General features: G+C 36.1%; 1 protein-coding gene across 9 annotated transcripts in view; it reads right to left on the bottom strand.

Annotated features, from left to right (window-relative positions):
* Positions 1-16546, bottom strand: part of CLOCK (clock circadian regulator) — a 131486-nt gene that overhangs the window by 16677 nt on the left and 98263 nt on the right. For all 9 annotated transcript variants that reach the window (XM_057726667.1, XM_057726666.1, XM_057726671.1 and 6 more), the window contains 5 exons: positions 16203-16278; positions 6401-6542; positions 4412-4512; positions 3800-3889; positions 701-853 (listed from right to left, as the gene is read on the bottom strand). In XM_057726667.1, the coding sequence (XP_057582650.1) occupies positions 701-853; positions 3800-3889; positions 4412-4512; positions 6401-6542; positions 16203-16278 (562 nt within the window). The remainder of the gene's footprint in view (positions 1-700; positions 854-3799; positions 3890-4411; positions 4513-6400; positions 6543-16202; positions 16279-16546) is intronic.

Genomic DNA, 16546 nt, shown 5'->3' on the forward strand with positions numbered 1-16546 from the left:
ATAATTTCTGAATAAAACATGATACTCATTTTCATTCTTCCAGTCTCCCTAACCCCATCATGTTTCTAATCGTCAGAAAAAGTGTTATAAATTTCAAAACCTCCAATTGTTTGACATTTTCCATGCCGGGACTATTATATCAGCTAGTGTTACCCTAACTCAGAAGCTACTCAAAGGTCTGTGGACTGGCAGCTCTGCATCACCCATCATTTATCATTGATGGCATTAGACAGAAGTAGTTTTCACTTAAAGTTTCTCTTTTACCAAAGTCCTAGTCTCCTCGGATAGACACAACTTTAGAGTGGCCTTGTTGGTAGACCACATAAGACTAATTTGAATCATACCTACCAGCATATTTAAAAAATGATTGATGATTGATTTATAAATTCTGTACCTACATGTACCTAAAAGTCTATGTAAAGTATTATTCTGATATTGTGGATTTAAGCTTACTAAAAATTAGACTGCTAAAAGATGATTCTAATCTGGAGAAACAGGATGCTGATGGAAACACTCAGGAATGAGTTATCTTGAGAGACTGTAAATGCAATCATATTGAGTAGATAATCAATGAGTATTTATTGAACTAAACTGATGAAATGTATCTTTTGTATCTCACTTTTAATTAAGAAAAGTCAATTTCTTAAGAAGCCAAAATGCAAATAGCATGCTTTGTTTGTATTCAAATATAATAACTTACCTGCAGCCCTTGACCATGGACCATTTGAAGCTGTTCTTGAATTTTTCTTAGTTCTTCTTGTTGACGATGAATATTTGCTTCTATCATCCGAGTCCGCTGCTCCAACTGGTCTTTCAGATGCTGCATGGCTCCTAACTGAGCTGAGAACTGAAACTTAAGTATTGTGGATGGAAAAAGTGTAACACATTTTACAATCACTTCTGGTAGTTGTAAAATGTGAAACATAAGCAATACATCATGAGCTAAGAATGTTATGCCCGTTATTATTTCATTGTTCTCTCAACTCCTAATTCACCTATCTTTGCTCAGCTTTGTGACACTGGAGCTGGACCCTATAAATATATGTCCTTAGTCAGCAGGCACAAGCAGTCATGTCAGTGATGATGCTGCAGGGATACTGAAAAGGGAGGTGCTTATCTTTCTGGTTCTGGTGCTTTATCCTTCCTGTTCTTATGCCAACGGGTAGCATCCTAGTGAGTGTCATCACACTCCAGCAGGTGGCTTTCCAAGAAGTCTCACTGGCATCCTAGTGGGCAGCTCCTCAGCAAACTTTACTGGTACCCCAGCAAGTGGCTTCTTGCTCTCCAGTGCTAGTGTGTGGCACCCCAGTAAATGTGTATATCATGCAGTGGCTACAGCCACACCTGCCCTAATGGGATCGGAGTCTCAGCCTGGCCTGGAGGAGCAGGAGTTTAGGAGGGTCGAGGGGGTCTTCCAAGTTGCTCCCCCTTGGCTACTCTCTCTCTCACTTACATTTAGTGGCTATTTTCTACACCTGTTTTCCGTGTATTCTTTTGAATTCTGTTAACTGCTTTCAGTAGTTAATCCCTGTTACCAGTAATTTTTTATACTATCCCTGTTCAAACTTCTGGTCTAGCTTCTGACTAGATCTTAACTGATTACAAGATGAATTAATAACACTAGCTTTAGAAGACCTAGGTTTCTGTTGTGGTGCTGCCACTTGCTCCAACAAGTTACTGAACCTCATTTCTACTCTTTAACAAATGAAGAAGTAGCCTGCACCTAGGGTTATTCACATCCAATTCTGTCATCCCCAGAACGTCCTCTTTGTGTACGTCATTAGAAAGTTATAAAAATCTGACAGATAACCAACCATAATATTTTCAACTGAAACTGTTCTCAGACAAGTACAAAACCTAGCCTTTTAAAGGCTAAGTGATTATAAATAAATGCATGTATACGTAAATGAAAGCGTAGTTATTCTACTTACAGAGTAAGTAATGTCTTCAATCTTACTTATTTCTCTGTTTCACCTAAGTTATAGGTAGCTTCTATTTACTGTTGCTTGAAACTCAGCCACATTTGGTGATTCACCATTTATTTACATCCAGGAATATTCAGCACAGAATGAAGTATAAGAGCGGAAAGAATTTCCCTTTATTGGAAATCTGTCTTAATCTTAAAATAGTCTCCTACAATGCATGTAGAAGTGAGAAATGCCCTCCAAAAGCTTTTTTACTCTATCTTCAAAAGTCTGTATTGAGAACACTGAATATTACTTTTCAAAGTATACAACTCTGACTTCTGAAGTTGACAATAACCAGATCAAATCATACATTAGATTACACTAGGTGTGAGAAAATATTACAAATTTAATACCCTCATGCTTTAATTTTTTATTTGAAATTTTATATTTATGTCATACAAATATATTTTAACCTAACTAAAGTTCTTTATACCTTTAGGTAAACATGACATTGTTACCACTTAAAGGATTTCTATTAAATACCAGTAAGAAAATAAAAATAAACACAGAAAGCAGAATAATGCGAAATAAAATCACAGAATTAAGAAGCAAAGTGCTTAGCTTTATCACTGAATGAAATATGAGATTTGAATACTTATTAACATTTTTGACATAGTAGATACTATTTATTTCATGAAAATATTCCTTTACAATGTTAAGAAATGCTTATTCAGTATCTTGACATCAATGAACTACTAATATTGAAAATATGTCAAATATTTACAAATATTTACAAATATTTTCTGTTACCCTTCATAATAAAAAGCTTTTGAGGACTCAATGCTGATAAAAACTACCACAATTCCAAATACTATTTAATACTATAGTGCCATTATAAATACCTTACACAATTATATGTTGCTAAAAGTCAAGATTATGACATTTAGGTAATTTATAGCATTGTCAATATATCTGTACAAGTGTCATAATATATAAAAGCTATAATCATATATACACAATTTAAATAATTACATATGATAAAGGTATTTTTAAAAAACATTGTTTTTACCTACTGTTAACTATCATCTGAAATTAAGATACGGTTAAGATATCTTTAACACCTTAAAATTTTGGATTCTTTTTAGCACAACTTAGTAGTATTTTTAACGTGTCTGAGGCACTGAATGAATACAGTCATAAATTACAAGTTGTGAAGTTATAATCAAAAGTGTCACTTCTGTAATACCTCTTCTTTGTCTTGCTAGTTTTTATATTTAAGCCTCCTTTGGGACTCAGCCCAAGTAACAATTCTTCCAGAAAGTTCTCTCTCACTTCCTCAGGCTGCATTAAGGGTCCACCTAAAGCGCTCATATATCAAGCCTTTAGACTCTGAGCATATACTATAACACTGTATTGTAGTTATCTGTTAGTCCCTCTAGATGTAAGTCTCTTAGTATACATATATTCGTACTGCCAGCACCTGCAATATCTGATAATACAAGTAACTCAATAAATGTCCTATATGTAAACAATGAATGAACATATGAATAAAATTACTCAATTCTTCCAATATCCATAGGAAGAACAAAATGAACATTTCCTCTTTAGTATCTTTCTGTTCAGTGTTTCTCAATAGGGATTAACCAGGATAGTATTTTGTTGTACAAAACTGTCACACAACCTAGAAGACTATTAGCACCCCTGGTCCTTGCCAACTAAAGGGCCAGCGGTACCGAATATCACTCACTGACAATCAAAAAAATCCCCAGATTTTCTAAAAGCCCACAGTTGAGAGTTACTGCATCTGTAAGGATGTATTTTTAAAAATCTCTAGTAGCTTAAAAACAATTTTTAATTTTAAAATACTTAACTGAAACAAACAAGCAAAATACCTGGGACATGCCTTGTGGAACTGGTAAATTTGCAGCTTGAGACATCACTGGCTGTGTTAATGACTGACCAACAGACTGGGAATTTATGGACTAGAAGCAAAATAAAAAGTAACACTGGTGTGACAATCATTCCCATACCTGAGTACTTCCACCAGAAATATCACCATGGCATCTTTATCAGTGAATTACAATAAGCCTCGTACTTTTTTTAGCTGAGTACAGGCATGTCTCCCCCTCTAAAACGGTAATGCCTATTCCCTATTTATCTTTTTGTCTTTCAAGGCATCTGCCACATTACCTTGCATGGGCTCTCAATAAAAGGCGGCTGGACTTTACTTAAAGTGACTGGTATTTGAAATTAGATATAAAATGGCTCTATATTATCAGTTTTCCATAATCGAAAAAAAGTCTAACATTTTACCTGAAAAATAAAGTTACTGGTTTGACAACTACTTCACAAAAAAATTGAGATCTTGAGTAAGTGTTATAAATCAACAACTATTTAGAGTTTCACAGAAAGGGATAGTGAATAAATGATTTTCTGAAGATTTAGATGATATTTTCCCCCTTTAATAAATCTTTACTCAGAAGGATACTATCTGAAGAGTTTACCTGACTGCTAAATGATGACCTCCTTTGTGCCATCTTTTCATGAGCTGGTATATGCTGTCTGGGAGGAGTGCTAGTATCCGTTGGGATCTTTGTTGGTGTAGCTAAGGTTGTTCAACAAAAACAGAAGAGCATTAGTACTTTATAAAATACAATTTTCAAAGATCAATCGCAAAATGCATTTCAGTGAATAAAAGTGGTTTTTATTTTTCTAAATTATTCAACAAAAGTGACATCTATGACAATAAGAAGATTCATTTTAATTACTTCTTTTTTAAGGACAAAAAAAATACCTGAAATAGGAAAACTTCAGATATAAAAATGGTTACTACTCCTATAACTCAACAGTAAAAAAACCCAATAACTCAATTAAAAAATGGTCTAAGGACTTGAATAGATATTTATCCAAAAAAGATATAGAGATGGCCAGCCAATATATGAAATAATACTCAATGTCACTAATTACCAGGGAAATGCAAATCAAAACAACCACTTCTACCTGCCAGGATGGCTATTATCAAAAAAAAAAAACACATTGTAAATCAACTATACTTCAATAAAAAAAAAAAAAACAGCTTATAAACTGTTCAAAAAAAAAATCTAAAGACAAGTGTTGGTGAGAATGTGGAGAAACTGGAACCCTTGCACACTGTTGGGGGGGACGGGAAATGCTGCAGACTGTAGAAACAGTATGGATGTTTCTCACAAAAATTAAAATTAGAACTACCATATATGATCTAGCAATCCCACTGCTGGGTATTTATCCAAAAGAATTGAAATCAGCATCCTGAAGAGATGTTAGCATTCCAATCTTCACTGTAGTACTATTCATAGTAGCCAAGGTATGGAAACAATCTAATGTCTATTGACAGATGAGTGGATTAACAAAATGTGGTGTATACATATAATGACATACTACTATTCAACCTGAAAAAAGAAGGACATTCTGCAATATGTGACATGGATGAATCTTGAGGCCACTATGCTAAGTGAAATAAGCCAATGACAGAAAAAGACAAGTACTAAATGCCTCCATTATATGAGGTGTTTGAAGCAGTCAAATTCATCAAATCAAAGAGCACAATGGTGACTGCCAACGGCTGGCGGGGGGATTATTAATTAGCATACAGTTTCGCATAAGCACAATGAATAAGCTCTTAGAGATCTGCAGTACATCATCATACCTATAGTCAACAACAATATATTGTACACTTAAAATTTTAACAGGGTAGATCTCATTTTAAGTGTTCTTACCACAGTAAAAAATATTTCTTTTAAAAAAAAGAAATAGCTCCAAAATACATAAAGAATTCTTTCAGTTCAAAAGAAGAAACAACTCAATTTTTTAAATAGACACTTCACCAAAGAGAAGGTAACAATGGCAGATAAGTACACAAAAAGATGGTAAACATCATTTAAAATCAGAGAAATACAAATTTAAAGCACAATAAAATCCCACTACACACCTACTAGAAAAGCTAAGATTAAAAAAAAAAAGGAAAAGCAAGAAAAAAGAAAAAACCTGACAATAGCCAAGTGCCATATGAGAAGTGGAGTGACTGGAACTCTCACACACTGCTGGTGGTTAGGCTGAATGGTAGAGCCTCTTTGGAAAACACTTTAATACTTCTTTCAAAGTTAACCATATACTTATACTACCCAGCAATTGTACTTCTAGATAGTTACTTAAGAGAAATGAAAATGTATGTCCACAGAAAGAACTATATGTAAATGTTTATAAGTAACTTGTTCATAATTGCCAAAAAATTAGAAGCAATCTAAATATCTATTAGCTAGTAATAACAAATTATTGTATATTCACATGATGTAATACTACCTAGTCATAAAAATTTGAACTAGTTAAAAAAAAAAGAAAGGAAATAGCTGTATAATAGGGAAAACATTTTTTTCTAAGATCTCAGAAATCAGTAACACAAACAATTTAGAAGGACTCTCTTTAAAGGAAGTCTGCTTTCAAGCTAGGGTACTCACAGGAAGGGTCTGAGACTGCAGTATGAGATGATTTTCTTGAACTCCGGGAGGAAGCAGAAGGGGTTGGGCTGTGATCAAACCTTTCCAATGCTTCCTTGAGACTGACTGTATTTATACGGTTATCAGACCCAGAATCTTGGCTCTAAGGGGACAAGAGTAAAATAAATGTTTTCTTGTGGTTCAGTTCAGAGATCCCAAATTAGCAATACTGCTTGCTAATTCCTCCTTCCCTCAGTTTTTACCCATAACAAGGCAAGGGTACCTGTGTAATATTAGGTAGAGAGATGAAAAAAAAAATTTTATAGCCAGAAAGTTTTGGTTTCATTTTCTATTTAAAGAAACAACAGATGCACAAGAATGAAGTTGGATTCTTACCTTATACCATACAGAAAAGATAACTCAAAATGGATCAAAGATCTAAAGATAAGAACTAAAACTATAAAACTTTTAGGAAAAAAAGGAGAAAAGCTTTATAACATTCAACTAGACAGTGGTTTCTTGGATATGACACTAAAAGCACAGGCAACAGAAGTGTATCAAAGGACACTATAAACAAAGTGGAAAGGTACCACAGAATGGGAAAAAACATTTTTAAGTCATTTATTTGATAAGGAATTAATACCCAGAATATATAAACAGCTCTTACCACTCAACACCAAAAACAAAACAACAAAAAACAAACACAAAAGACCAAAAAAAAAAAAAAACTCACCACAAAAAAAATTTTTTTAATGGGCAAAAGTCTTATAGACATTTCTCCAAAGAAGATATATAAGTGGCCAATAAACAAGTGAAAAGATGCTTAATATCACTAATCATTAGGGAAATACAAGTCAAAGCCAGGAAATACCACGTTGCATCCATCAAGATGGCTATTATCAAAAGACAGAAAATAACCAGTGTTGGTGAGGGTATGAAGAAATTGGAACCCTTGTGCGGTGCCAACAAGAATGTATAAAATAAAATAGTATAAGCTACTATGGAAAACAGTATAACAGCTCCTCAAAAAATTAAATATAGAATTACCATACGATCCAGCAATTTAATTTCTGGGTATATCCTCAAAAGAATTGAAAACAGGTACTCAAACACAGCCATGTTCATAGCAGCATTAATCACAATAGCCAAAAGATGGATGCAACTCAAGTGGCCATTGATGGATGAATGAATAAACAAAATATGGTATATACATACAACAGAATATTATTCAGCCTTTAAAATGGGAAGTTGTTGTATAACAAAGGGAGTCCAACTCGAGGATGGGAGATGCCTTAGAGGACTGGGGTGGGGAGGGTGGGGGGGACTCGATGGGGGGGGGGAGTCAAGGAAGGGAGGGAATACGGGGATATGTGTATAAAAACAGTTGATTGAACTTGGTGTACCCCCAAAAAAATAATAAAAAAAATAAAAAAATAAAAAAAAATAAAGAGAAAGTGATATTTCTTGCCAAAAAAAAAAAAAAAAAAGGAATCCTGATACATGCTACAATATGGATGAACCTGGAGGACATTATGCCAAGTGAAATAAGTCAATCACATAAGACAAATACTATATGATTCCACTTACACAAGGTACCTACAAGAATCAAATTCATAGAGCCAGAAGTAGATTGGTGGCTGCCAGGGGCTGGAGGGAGGAGGGAACAGGGCGTTACTGTTTAATGGGTATGGAATTTCAGTTTGGAAAGATGAAAAATTTTGGTGATGGATAGTGGCAATGCCTGCACAACAGTGTGAATGTACTAAATACCACTTAAAATTGGTTAAGATGGTAAATTTTGTTACATATATTTCACCACATCAAAAAAAAAAGCCAAAAAAACTGAATATACATATGGATGATTCATCCAATATCCTGTCCTGGCCTCTCAGCTTTCTAGTAACTTCTCATCTCCAATAAACTTTTTCCTCTACTCCATTCAATCTCTACTCCTTGTAATTACCACACACTGTTGCGCCTCTAAAAGCACAGATTAAAATCTGACTGTAAACCACACTTCTCTGTCCTACCTAGCCTTCCAGCTCTCTTGTTCCTTTGGAGACAATTATAGTCAATCTAAAATGATCACCAACCTAAAAAGGATACTCAACACTAAGCAGAAACATTAAGTTTTCTAGTGGGCTCACTTTCCTGCTCTTCACAATTATTCCCATTGCTCTTAAACCTCTTTCTCCCTCTCTCTCAACTGATAGCTTTGTCTTAAATAGATGAGAATACTTGCCACTACCAAATATGTAACTCTACCTATTAATATATCAGGTATATGAACATACCCATCTTCTCTTTCCTCATTATAATGGAGGGAAATGTCAAAGAGAGGGTCCATCAAAGGCCCTCCATATGCAGCAGTGAATTAAGGAACAATTCCCTGTTCTTCCCTATCCCAAAGAAGCTACATAGAAGTGAGACATATGTTTATATATATACATATATAATATGATTTCACAGTCATTCACACCACAAAAGAAAAAGTAAAGGGTGATGTGACACAATGCCTCCTCCCCTGCACTCTAATCGCTCTTCACATCCTCTGTTTTATCTCCATCTCTCACTGTCTCCCAGCTCCTGAAACCCTTCTGCCTTCCTTCAATGTCCATAATCAGCAAAATCTATGTTCTCAACCTCACCTCTGAACATTCCTTCACTAGCTTCCTCTAACTAAAACCCAGAGCTCCCCAGAGGGTACCACTTTCCTTGTAGTTCTCTTAAGCAGTGGGTGTTTCCCTTCTCTCAACCCACAGACCTCTGCTCTGGAGGTGGAGCAAAAGTTCTCCTACTGCTCTTGCCCCAACATTTTATTTTCCCTTCCTCCTTTCCCAGAACTCACAGCTATGAACCCCACATTATCACACCACATAACTCACTCTCTCTCCTTGCTGCAGTCATCTACTGACCTTGTGGTTACTCCTAAGTAGCTGAATTAAAGTTTCTGCTCCTGGCTCAGTACTGCCCTCAATGATTTTTTTAAATTTTATACTGGAGTATAGTTGATTTACAATATTGTATTAATTTCTGCTGTACAGCAAAGTGATTCAGTTATACATATACAAGTATCTATCCTTTTTCAGATTCTTTTCCCATATAGGTTATTACAGAGTATTGGATAGAGTTCCCTGTACTATACAGTAGGTCCTTGTTGATTATCTATTTTATATATAGTAGTCTGCATTTGTTAATCCCAACACCCTGATTTATCCCTCCTGTCCACCTTTCCCCTTTGGTAACCACAAGTCTGTTCTCTAAGTCTGTGTCTGTTTCTGTTTTATAAGTAAGTTCATTTGTATCATTTTTTAGATTCCAGACATAAGCAGATATCATACAATATTTGCCTTTCTGTCTGACTTACTTCATTTACTATGATAATCTGTAGGTCCATCCATGTTGTTGCAAATGGCATTATTTCATTCTTTTTTTAATGGCTAAGTAATATTGCATTTTATATATATATATATATATATATATATATATATATATATATATATATATATACCACATCTTTATCCATTCCTTTGTAGATGGACATTTAGGTTGCTTTCATGTCTTGGCTATTGTAAATAGTGCTGCAATGAACAATGGGGTACATGTATCTTGTTGAATTATGGTTTTCTTTAGATACATGCCCAGGAGTAGGATTGCTGGATGTTATGATAGCTCTATTTTTAGTTTTTTAAGGAACCTCCACACTGTTCTCCATCGTGGTTGTACCAATTTACATTCCCACCAAAAGTGTAGGAGGGTTCCCTTTTCTCCACACGTACTCCAGCATTTATTGTTTGTAGACTTTTTGATGATGGCCATTCTGACTGGTGTGAGGTAATACCTCACTGTAGTTTTTATTTGCATTTCTCCAATAATTAGCAATATTGAGCATCTTCTCATGCCTATTGGCCATCTGTATGTCCTCTTTGGAGAAATGTTTATTTGATCTTCTGCCCATTTTTTGGTTGAGCTGTTTCTTTGGTATTGAGCTACATGAGCTATTTGTACATTTTGGAGATTTATCCCTTGTTTGTCGCATCATTTGCAAATATTTTCTCCCATTCTGTGGGCCTCCTTTTCATTTTGTTTATGGTTTCGTTTGCTGTGCAAAAGCTTTTAAGTTTAATTAGGTACCATTTGCTTATTTTTGTTTTCATTTTCATTACCCTAGAAGTGGATCCAAAAAGATACTGCTGTGAATGATGTCAGAGAGTGTTTGCCTATGTTTTCCTCTAAGAGTCTTATAGTATCCGGTCTTACATTTAGATCTTTAATCCATTTTGAGTTTATTTTCAGGTATGTTGTAGAGAATGTTCTAATCTCATTTTTTCACATGTGGCTGTCCAGTTTCTCCAGCACCACTTATTGAAGAAACTCTTTTTTTCCATTGTATATTCTTGCCTCCTCTGTCATAGATTAACTGACCACAGGTAAGTGGGTTTATTTCTGGGCTTTCTATCCTGTTCCACTGAAGTGTAAGTCTGTCTTTGTGCCAGTACCATACTGTTTTGATGACTGTAGCTTAGTCAGGAAGCCTGATTCTTCCAGCTCTGTTTTTTGCCTCAAGATTGCTTTGGCTATTCTGGGTTGTGCTTCCATACAAATTTTAAGATTTTTTTTGTTCTAGATCTGCAAAAAATGCCATTGGTAATTTGACAGGGACTGCATTGCAATCTGTAGATTACCTTGGGTAGTAATAGTCATTTTGACAATACTGATTCATCAAATCCAAGAAGATGGTATCATCTTTGATTCTTTCATCAGTGTCTTACAGTTTTTGGAGTATAAGCCTTTTTCCTCCTTAGGTAGGTCTATTTCTAGGTATTTTATTCTTTTTGATGCAATAGTAAGTGGGATTCCTTGATTTCTCTTTCTGGTCTTTCACTGTTAGTGTACAGAAATGCAACAGATTTCTGTATTAATTTTGTATCCTGCAACTTTACCAAATTCATTGATGAGCTCTAGTAGTTTTTTGGAAGCATCTTTAGGATATTCTATGTATAGTATCATCTCATTTACAAACAGTGACAGTTTTACTTCTTCTTTTCCAATTTGGATTCCTTTTATTTCTTTTTCCTCTGTGATTGCTGTGACTAGGTCTTCCAAAACCATGTTGAATAAAAGTGGCAAGAGTGGACATCCTCATCTTGTTCCTGATCTTAAAGGAAATGCTTTTAGCTTTTCTCTGCTGGGTATGATGTCAGCTGTTGCCCTCACTGATTCTTAATTTGTAGGTTATCAACATTCACATATTTGACACCATGACTTCTCTCTTCCTTGATGAAGACCTTGACTTCCACTTGTCCTCACTTTTAACCAGTAAGTATAAACCTCGTCATAACCAATAAGAATAAACCTTCCATAACCTCAATTTCAAACATCCTACTCTTTGCCCACCATTCCCCCTATTTCCTCCCCACTCCCTTTAGTATCCCAACTCCAATAATCCTTTCGTAGAACCTAAAATACGCTGATTCTACCACATTTTCATAATCACTCTCTCAATTCATCTTCTCTCCCCTCTCTACCCAGCTTAAAATCACGTTAATCATCACAACCACACCCTTGAGTGTAACATCAACTCCCTTGCCCCATCTCCCTTCACCATACTCCCTTGGGAAAATCCCAATGCTGGGGAAACCCAACTTTTAACCTATTGCACTTCTGTTCCTACAGAGCTGAACATGGCTGAAGAAACACAACATGGTGACTACTGTTCTCTCCTTAAATAAATGAACAAGAACCTCAATAAGGCCTTAATGCTGCCTGTCAAACAGACTAAAATTCCCTTGTCCATTCACTTTCTCACTCTCCTAGAAAACCATTCAACACTTTTCCCTCTCTTTTCAAGCCCTCAACTCCATTTCCTATTTCACTGTAGAGAAATGCCAAAGCTCCACTACTATATCAACCTCCCTATCAGCATACACACTCACATATTCTACCTTTGTTCATGTTATTGTACTTCAGGGATCAGCACACTTTTCTGTAAGGGTTAGAGAGTCAATATTTTAGGCTCTGGGGGCCACACAGTCTCTGTCACAACTATTCAACTGTTGTAGTACAAAAACAGTCATATGCAACATATAAATGATTGAGTGTGGCTGTGGAATCTGATGATCTAATTTTTATGTGTCGCAAAACATTCTTTTTTGTTTGTTTGTTTCTATCACTTGAAAACGTGAAAAATACATCTGTAGCTTGAAGGTGTTACAAACCAAGGCAGAGGGCCAGATCCAGCCTAACAGCCATAGTTTGCCAACCCCTTCTATAGCTGAATCACCTGCTCCTCTATCTACTACTCTCTCCTATCACAAATTTTTCTCTCCTTCAGACCACTGTCATCAGTATACAAACATAATATTATTTCTCCCACCTCAAAAAGCAAAAGCTTATTCTTAGCCCAGTTCTTCCTACTATTGCCAGATCTCTCTCCTCTTTGTAGTAAAACCCTTTCCTACTCACCATCTCTAATTCCCTTTGTCCTAGAAAATTCTCTTCTAAACCCGCTCTAATCAGGCTTTCCCTCTTATTACTATTTCACTTGGTCTGTTCTTACTGATCAATGAATACATGTTGTTGAACTCAAAGCTCAATTCTCAGTATTCATCTAATTTACTGTATTTCAGCAGAACCGGACAAAGCTGATTGTTCACGCCTCACTGACACGCTTTCTTTTCTTGGCTTCTAGGACAATGTAGTTTCCTGGTTTTATTCCTACCTCAGTGGATATTTCTCCTTGGTCTCCTGTGATTGGTTCTTCCTTGACCCCTTCACTTCTTAATGCTGGAGTGCCCCAGTGCTTAGTCCCTAGTCATCTTCTCTCTACACTCATTCCCTTGGTGAACACAGATTCCTGACTAAAACCATCCACACATGGAAGTTCCTGAAAAATGTATCTCAAGTGGACCTCTTCCCTAAACTTGTGAAGACTATGGTGGTAACATTAATGTGCTGAGAAAGTAGACACAGTTGGAGTATATTTTGGAAGTAGGGCTAGTTGAATTTCCTAGGACTGGACATGGGCATAAGGGAAAATAAAAAAGTAAGGAGAGCAATCCCTTTATGTATTACTTTGGTTTCTATAACGGTCCTTATTTCAAGGAACCCTAGATTTAAGCACTTTTCTCAGAAAATTTCTTTCACTAAAAACATACTGGATCTTCCACCCCTAAGCAGAAAGAGTTTTTCTTTGGAAAAATTCTTTTATGTGGCACCCACGAGAGCAGCAGCTAGAGCCATGTCCAGTACTTCCTGGCACATGGAAGACTTTTTTTTTTTTTTAATTGAAGTATGGTGGATGCACAATATTGTTAGTTTCAAGTATACAACACAGCTACTGAGCATTTAAATACATTACAAAATTAATATCCTGGTAAGTCTGGTACCCATCTATACCCATACAATGTTATTACAGCTTTATTGGCCATATTCCTTATGGTGTATATTACATTCCTGTGACTTATTTTACAGCTGGAATTTTGTACCTCTTAATCCCATTCACCTATTTTGCCCCATCCCACAACCCCCTACCCCACTCTGGCAACCATCAGTTTGTTCTCTGTATCTATGAGTCTGTTTCGTTTGTTTATTTTGTTTCTTAAATTCTATATATAAGTGAGATCAGTCGTCTTTCTCTGACATTTCACTTAGTATAATGCCCTCAAGATCCAGCCATATTGCTGGATAATAGCAAGATTTCATCTTTTATGGCTGAATAGTATTCCATTGTATATATGTAGCACATTTTTCCTTAGGTTGTTTCTGTATCTTGGTTATTGTAAATAATCCTGCAGTGACATATGGGTGCATAAATATTTTCGACTGTTTTTGTTTTCTCCAGGTAAATACTCAGAAGTGAAACTGATAGATCACACTATTTTTAATTTTTTGAGGAACCTCCATACTGTTTTCCATAGTGGCTGCACCAACTTACAATCCCACCAACAGTGAATGAGGGTTCTCTTTTCTCCACATCCTCGCCAATGCTTGTTGTCTTTTTGATAACAGCCATTCTGACAGGGAGAAGGAGACACCTTGTTGTGGTTTTGATCTGCATTTCTAATTTGATGATTAGAAAGATGTTGAGCATCCTTTCATGTGTCTGTTGGGAGAACGTCTATTCAGGTTGTCTGCCCATTTTTTAATTGGATTGCTTTTTTGTTACTGAGTTGTATGAGTTCTCTATATATTTTGGATATTAACCCCTTATTGGATACAGCAGTTGCAAATATCTTCTCCCATTCAGTAGGTTTCCTTTCCATTTTGTTGATGGTTTCCTTCACTGTGCATGGAAGGTACTTAATAAAGTTTGTTGAATGACCAAATGACATCCCACCCATTCTGTCTCCTGGTATGCTGCCTATCTTAACTCATTTTTTACATAGATTCTTGACTCATTTCATTCCACTTTTTTTTTAACAGATCAAAAATACTTGCTGTAGGCAACTTCTGATATGGCTTATAATGATGTGTACCTTCAGGTATTCACAACCTTGTATAATCTTTCCCCTTTACTGTAGGCTGGATCTAATGATTTACTTCCAATGAACGCAATAAAGAGAAGTGATGGGATATCACTTCTGTGATTAGGTTACAAAAGACTAACTTTCATCTTGCTAGATTTTTCTCTCTCTAGATCTCTTTGCACACTTGCTCTGACAGAAAGGGCCACCTAGAAAGGAACTGAGGATTGCCTCTGGCCATCAGCCAGCAAAGAACCAAGGCCCTCAGTTTAACTGCCCATTAGGAATCCAATCCTTCCAACAACCACTAAGTGAGCATGGAAACAGATTCTGCCTAGGTTGAACCTTGAGATGACTGTGGCCCTCAGTGAGACCCTGATTACAGCCTCGTGAGAGACTCCAGGCTGAAACCTTGAATGCACAGTCCTGAAGCAGAGGGCCCAGCTAAACTGTGTCTGGATTCTTGACTCACAGAAACTATGAGATAATATTTGTGTTATTTTACATCATTAAGTTTTGCTACACAGCAGTAGGTAGTTAATATACTGCACTTCTACCTGATATAATGAAAAGAGAAACCAGAGTTCAAAATCTGACTATAACTTCCCAGCCATGAATCTTTAAGCTCAGTTTTAATATTTTCAAACTGGTGATAACACTTACTCAGATAAGGATGTCTGAGAAATAAATGACATTTCGTAATTCATATAAAAACCTGGCTGGAGGACTTCCTAGGTGGCGCAGTGGTGGAGAATCCAGCTGCCAATGCAGGGGACAAGGGTTCAAGCCCTGCCCTGGGAAGATTCCACATGCCACGGAGCAACTAGGCCCGTGCGCCACAACTATTGAGCCTGCGCTCTGGAGCCCGTGAGCCACAACTACTGAGGCCATGTGCCACAACTATTGAAGCCCACGCACCTAGGGCCCGTGCTCCACAACAAGAGAAGCCACTACAATGAGGAGCCTGCACACCACAATGAAGAGTAGCCCCCGCTCACAGCAACTAGACAAAGCCCATGTGCAGCAACGAAGACCCAACACAGCCAATAAATAAATAAAATAAATTTATAAAAAAAAAAACCTAGCTGGAGCCTAGCACATTGTAATGAATGTTAGTTTAAATCTAAGCTGATACATGTCTCTTGTATGATTATCACTAAATAGCAGGCCCCTTCAAATCTTTTTTAGAAGCACATGAGGTTTTAAAATATTAATATAAAAATAAACAGTATAGTTATAACTTTATCACAAGTAAGGGAATGAAATATTTGAAAAACAATTTTCCTGTAAAATATTGAGTCTTGTCTTTCATTGGGAAGAAATAAATGTAAGTAAAAACAAAGCTGTAACATACATACTTTGTCAGCAGCTGTCTCCGGAAAAGACTCTTCAATGCCAAGTTCTCGTCGTCTTTCAGCCCTAACTTCCGCATAACTACAAATGGAAAAAAATAGAATTTCAGAGTTTGATCATTCATTTAAAATACTGCAGAGGTGCAACCACTCAGTGTTTGTTATGTGTCTTACTTGCTCATCACAAATTCCAGACTATTTTCTATGTACCACAAAAACCTAAAACATATATATATATATAGTGTATATCTTAATTCAAATCTCATTTTTTCTATGTATCTCAAAAGTTTTATGTGCTACTGTAAATGATCCATAACCACACAGAACTTAAATTAAGGGGAATTAAATAA

Source organism: Hippopotamus amphibius, chromosome 3 (genome assembly GCF_030028045.1).
Source record: "Hippopotamus amphibius kiboko isolate mHipAmp2 chromosome 3, mHipAmp2.hap2, whole genome shotgun sequence".
Lineage (NCBI taxonomy): Eukaryota > Metazoa > Chordata > Mammalia > Artiodactyla > Hippopotamidae > Hippopotamus > Hippopotamus amphibius.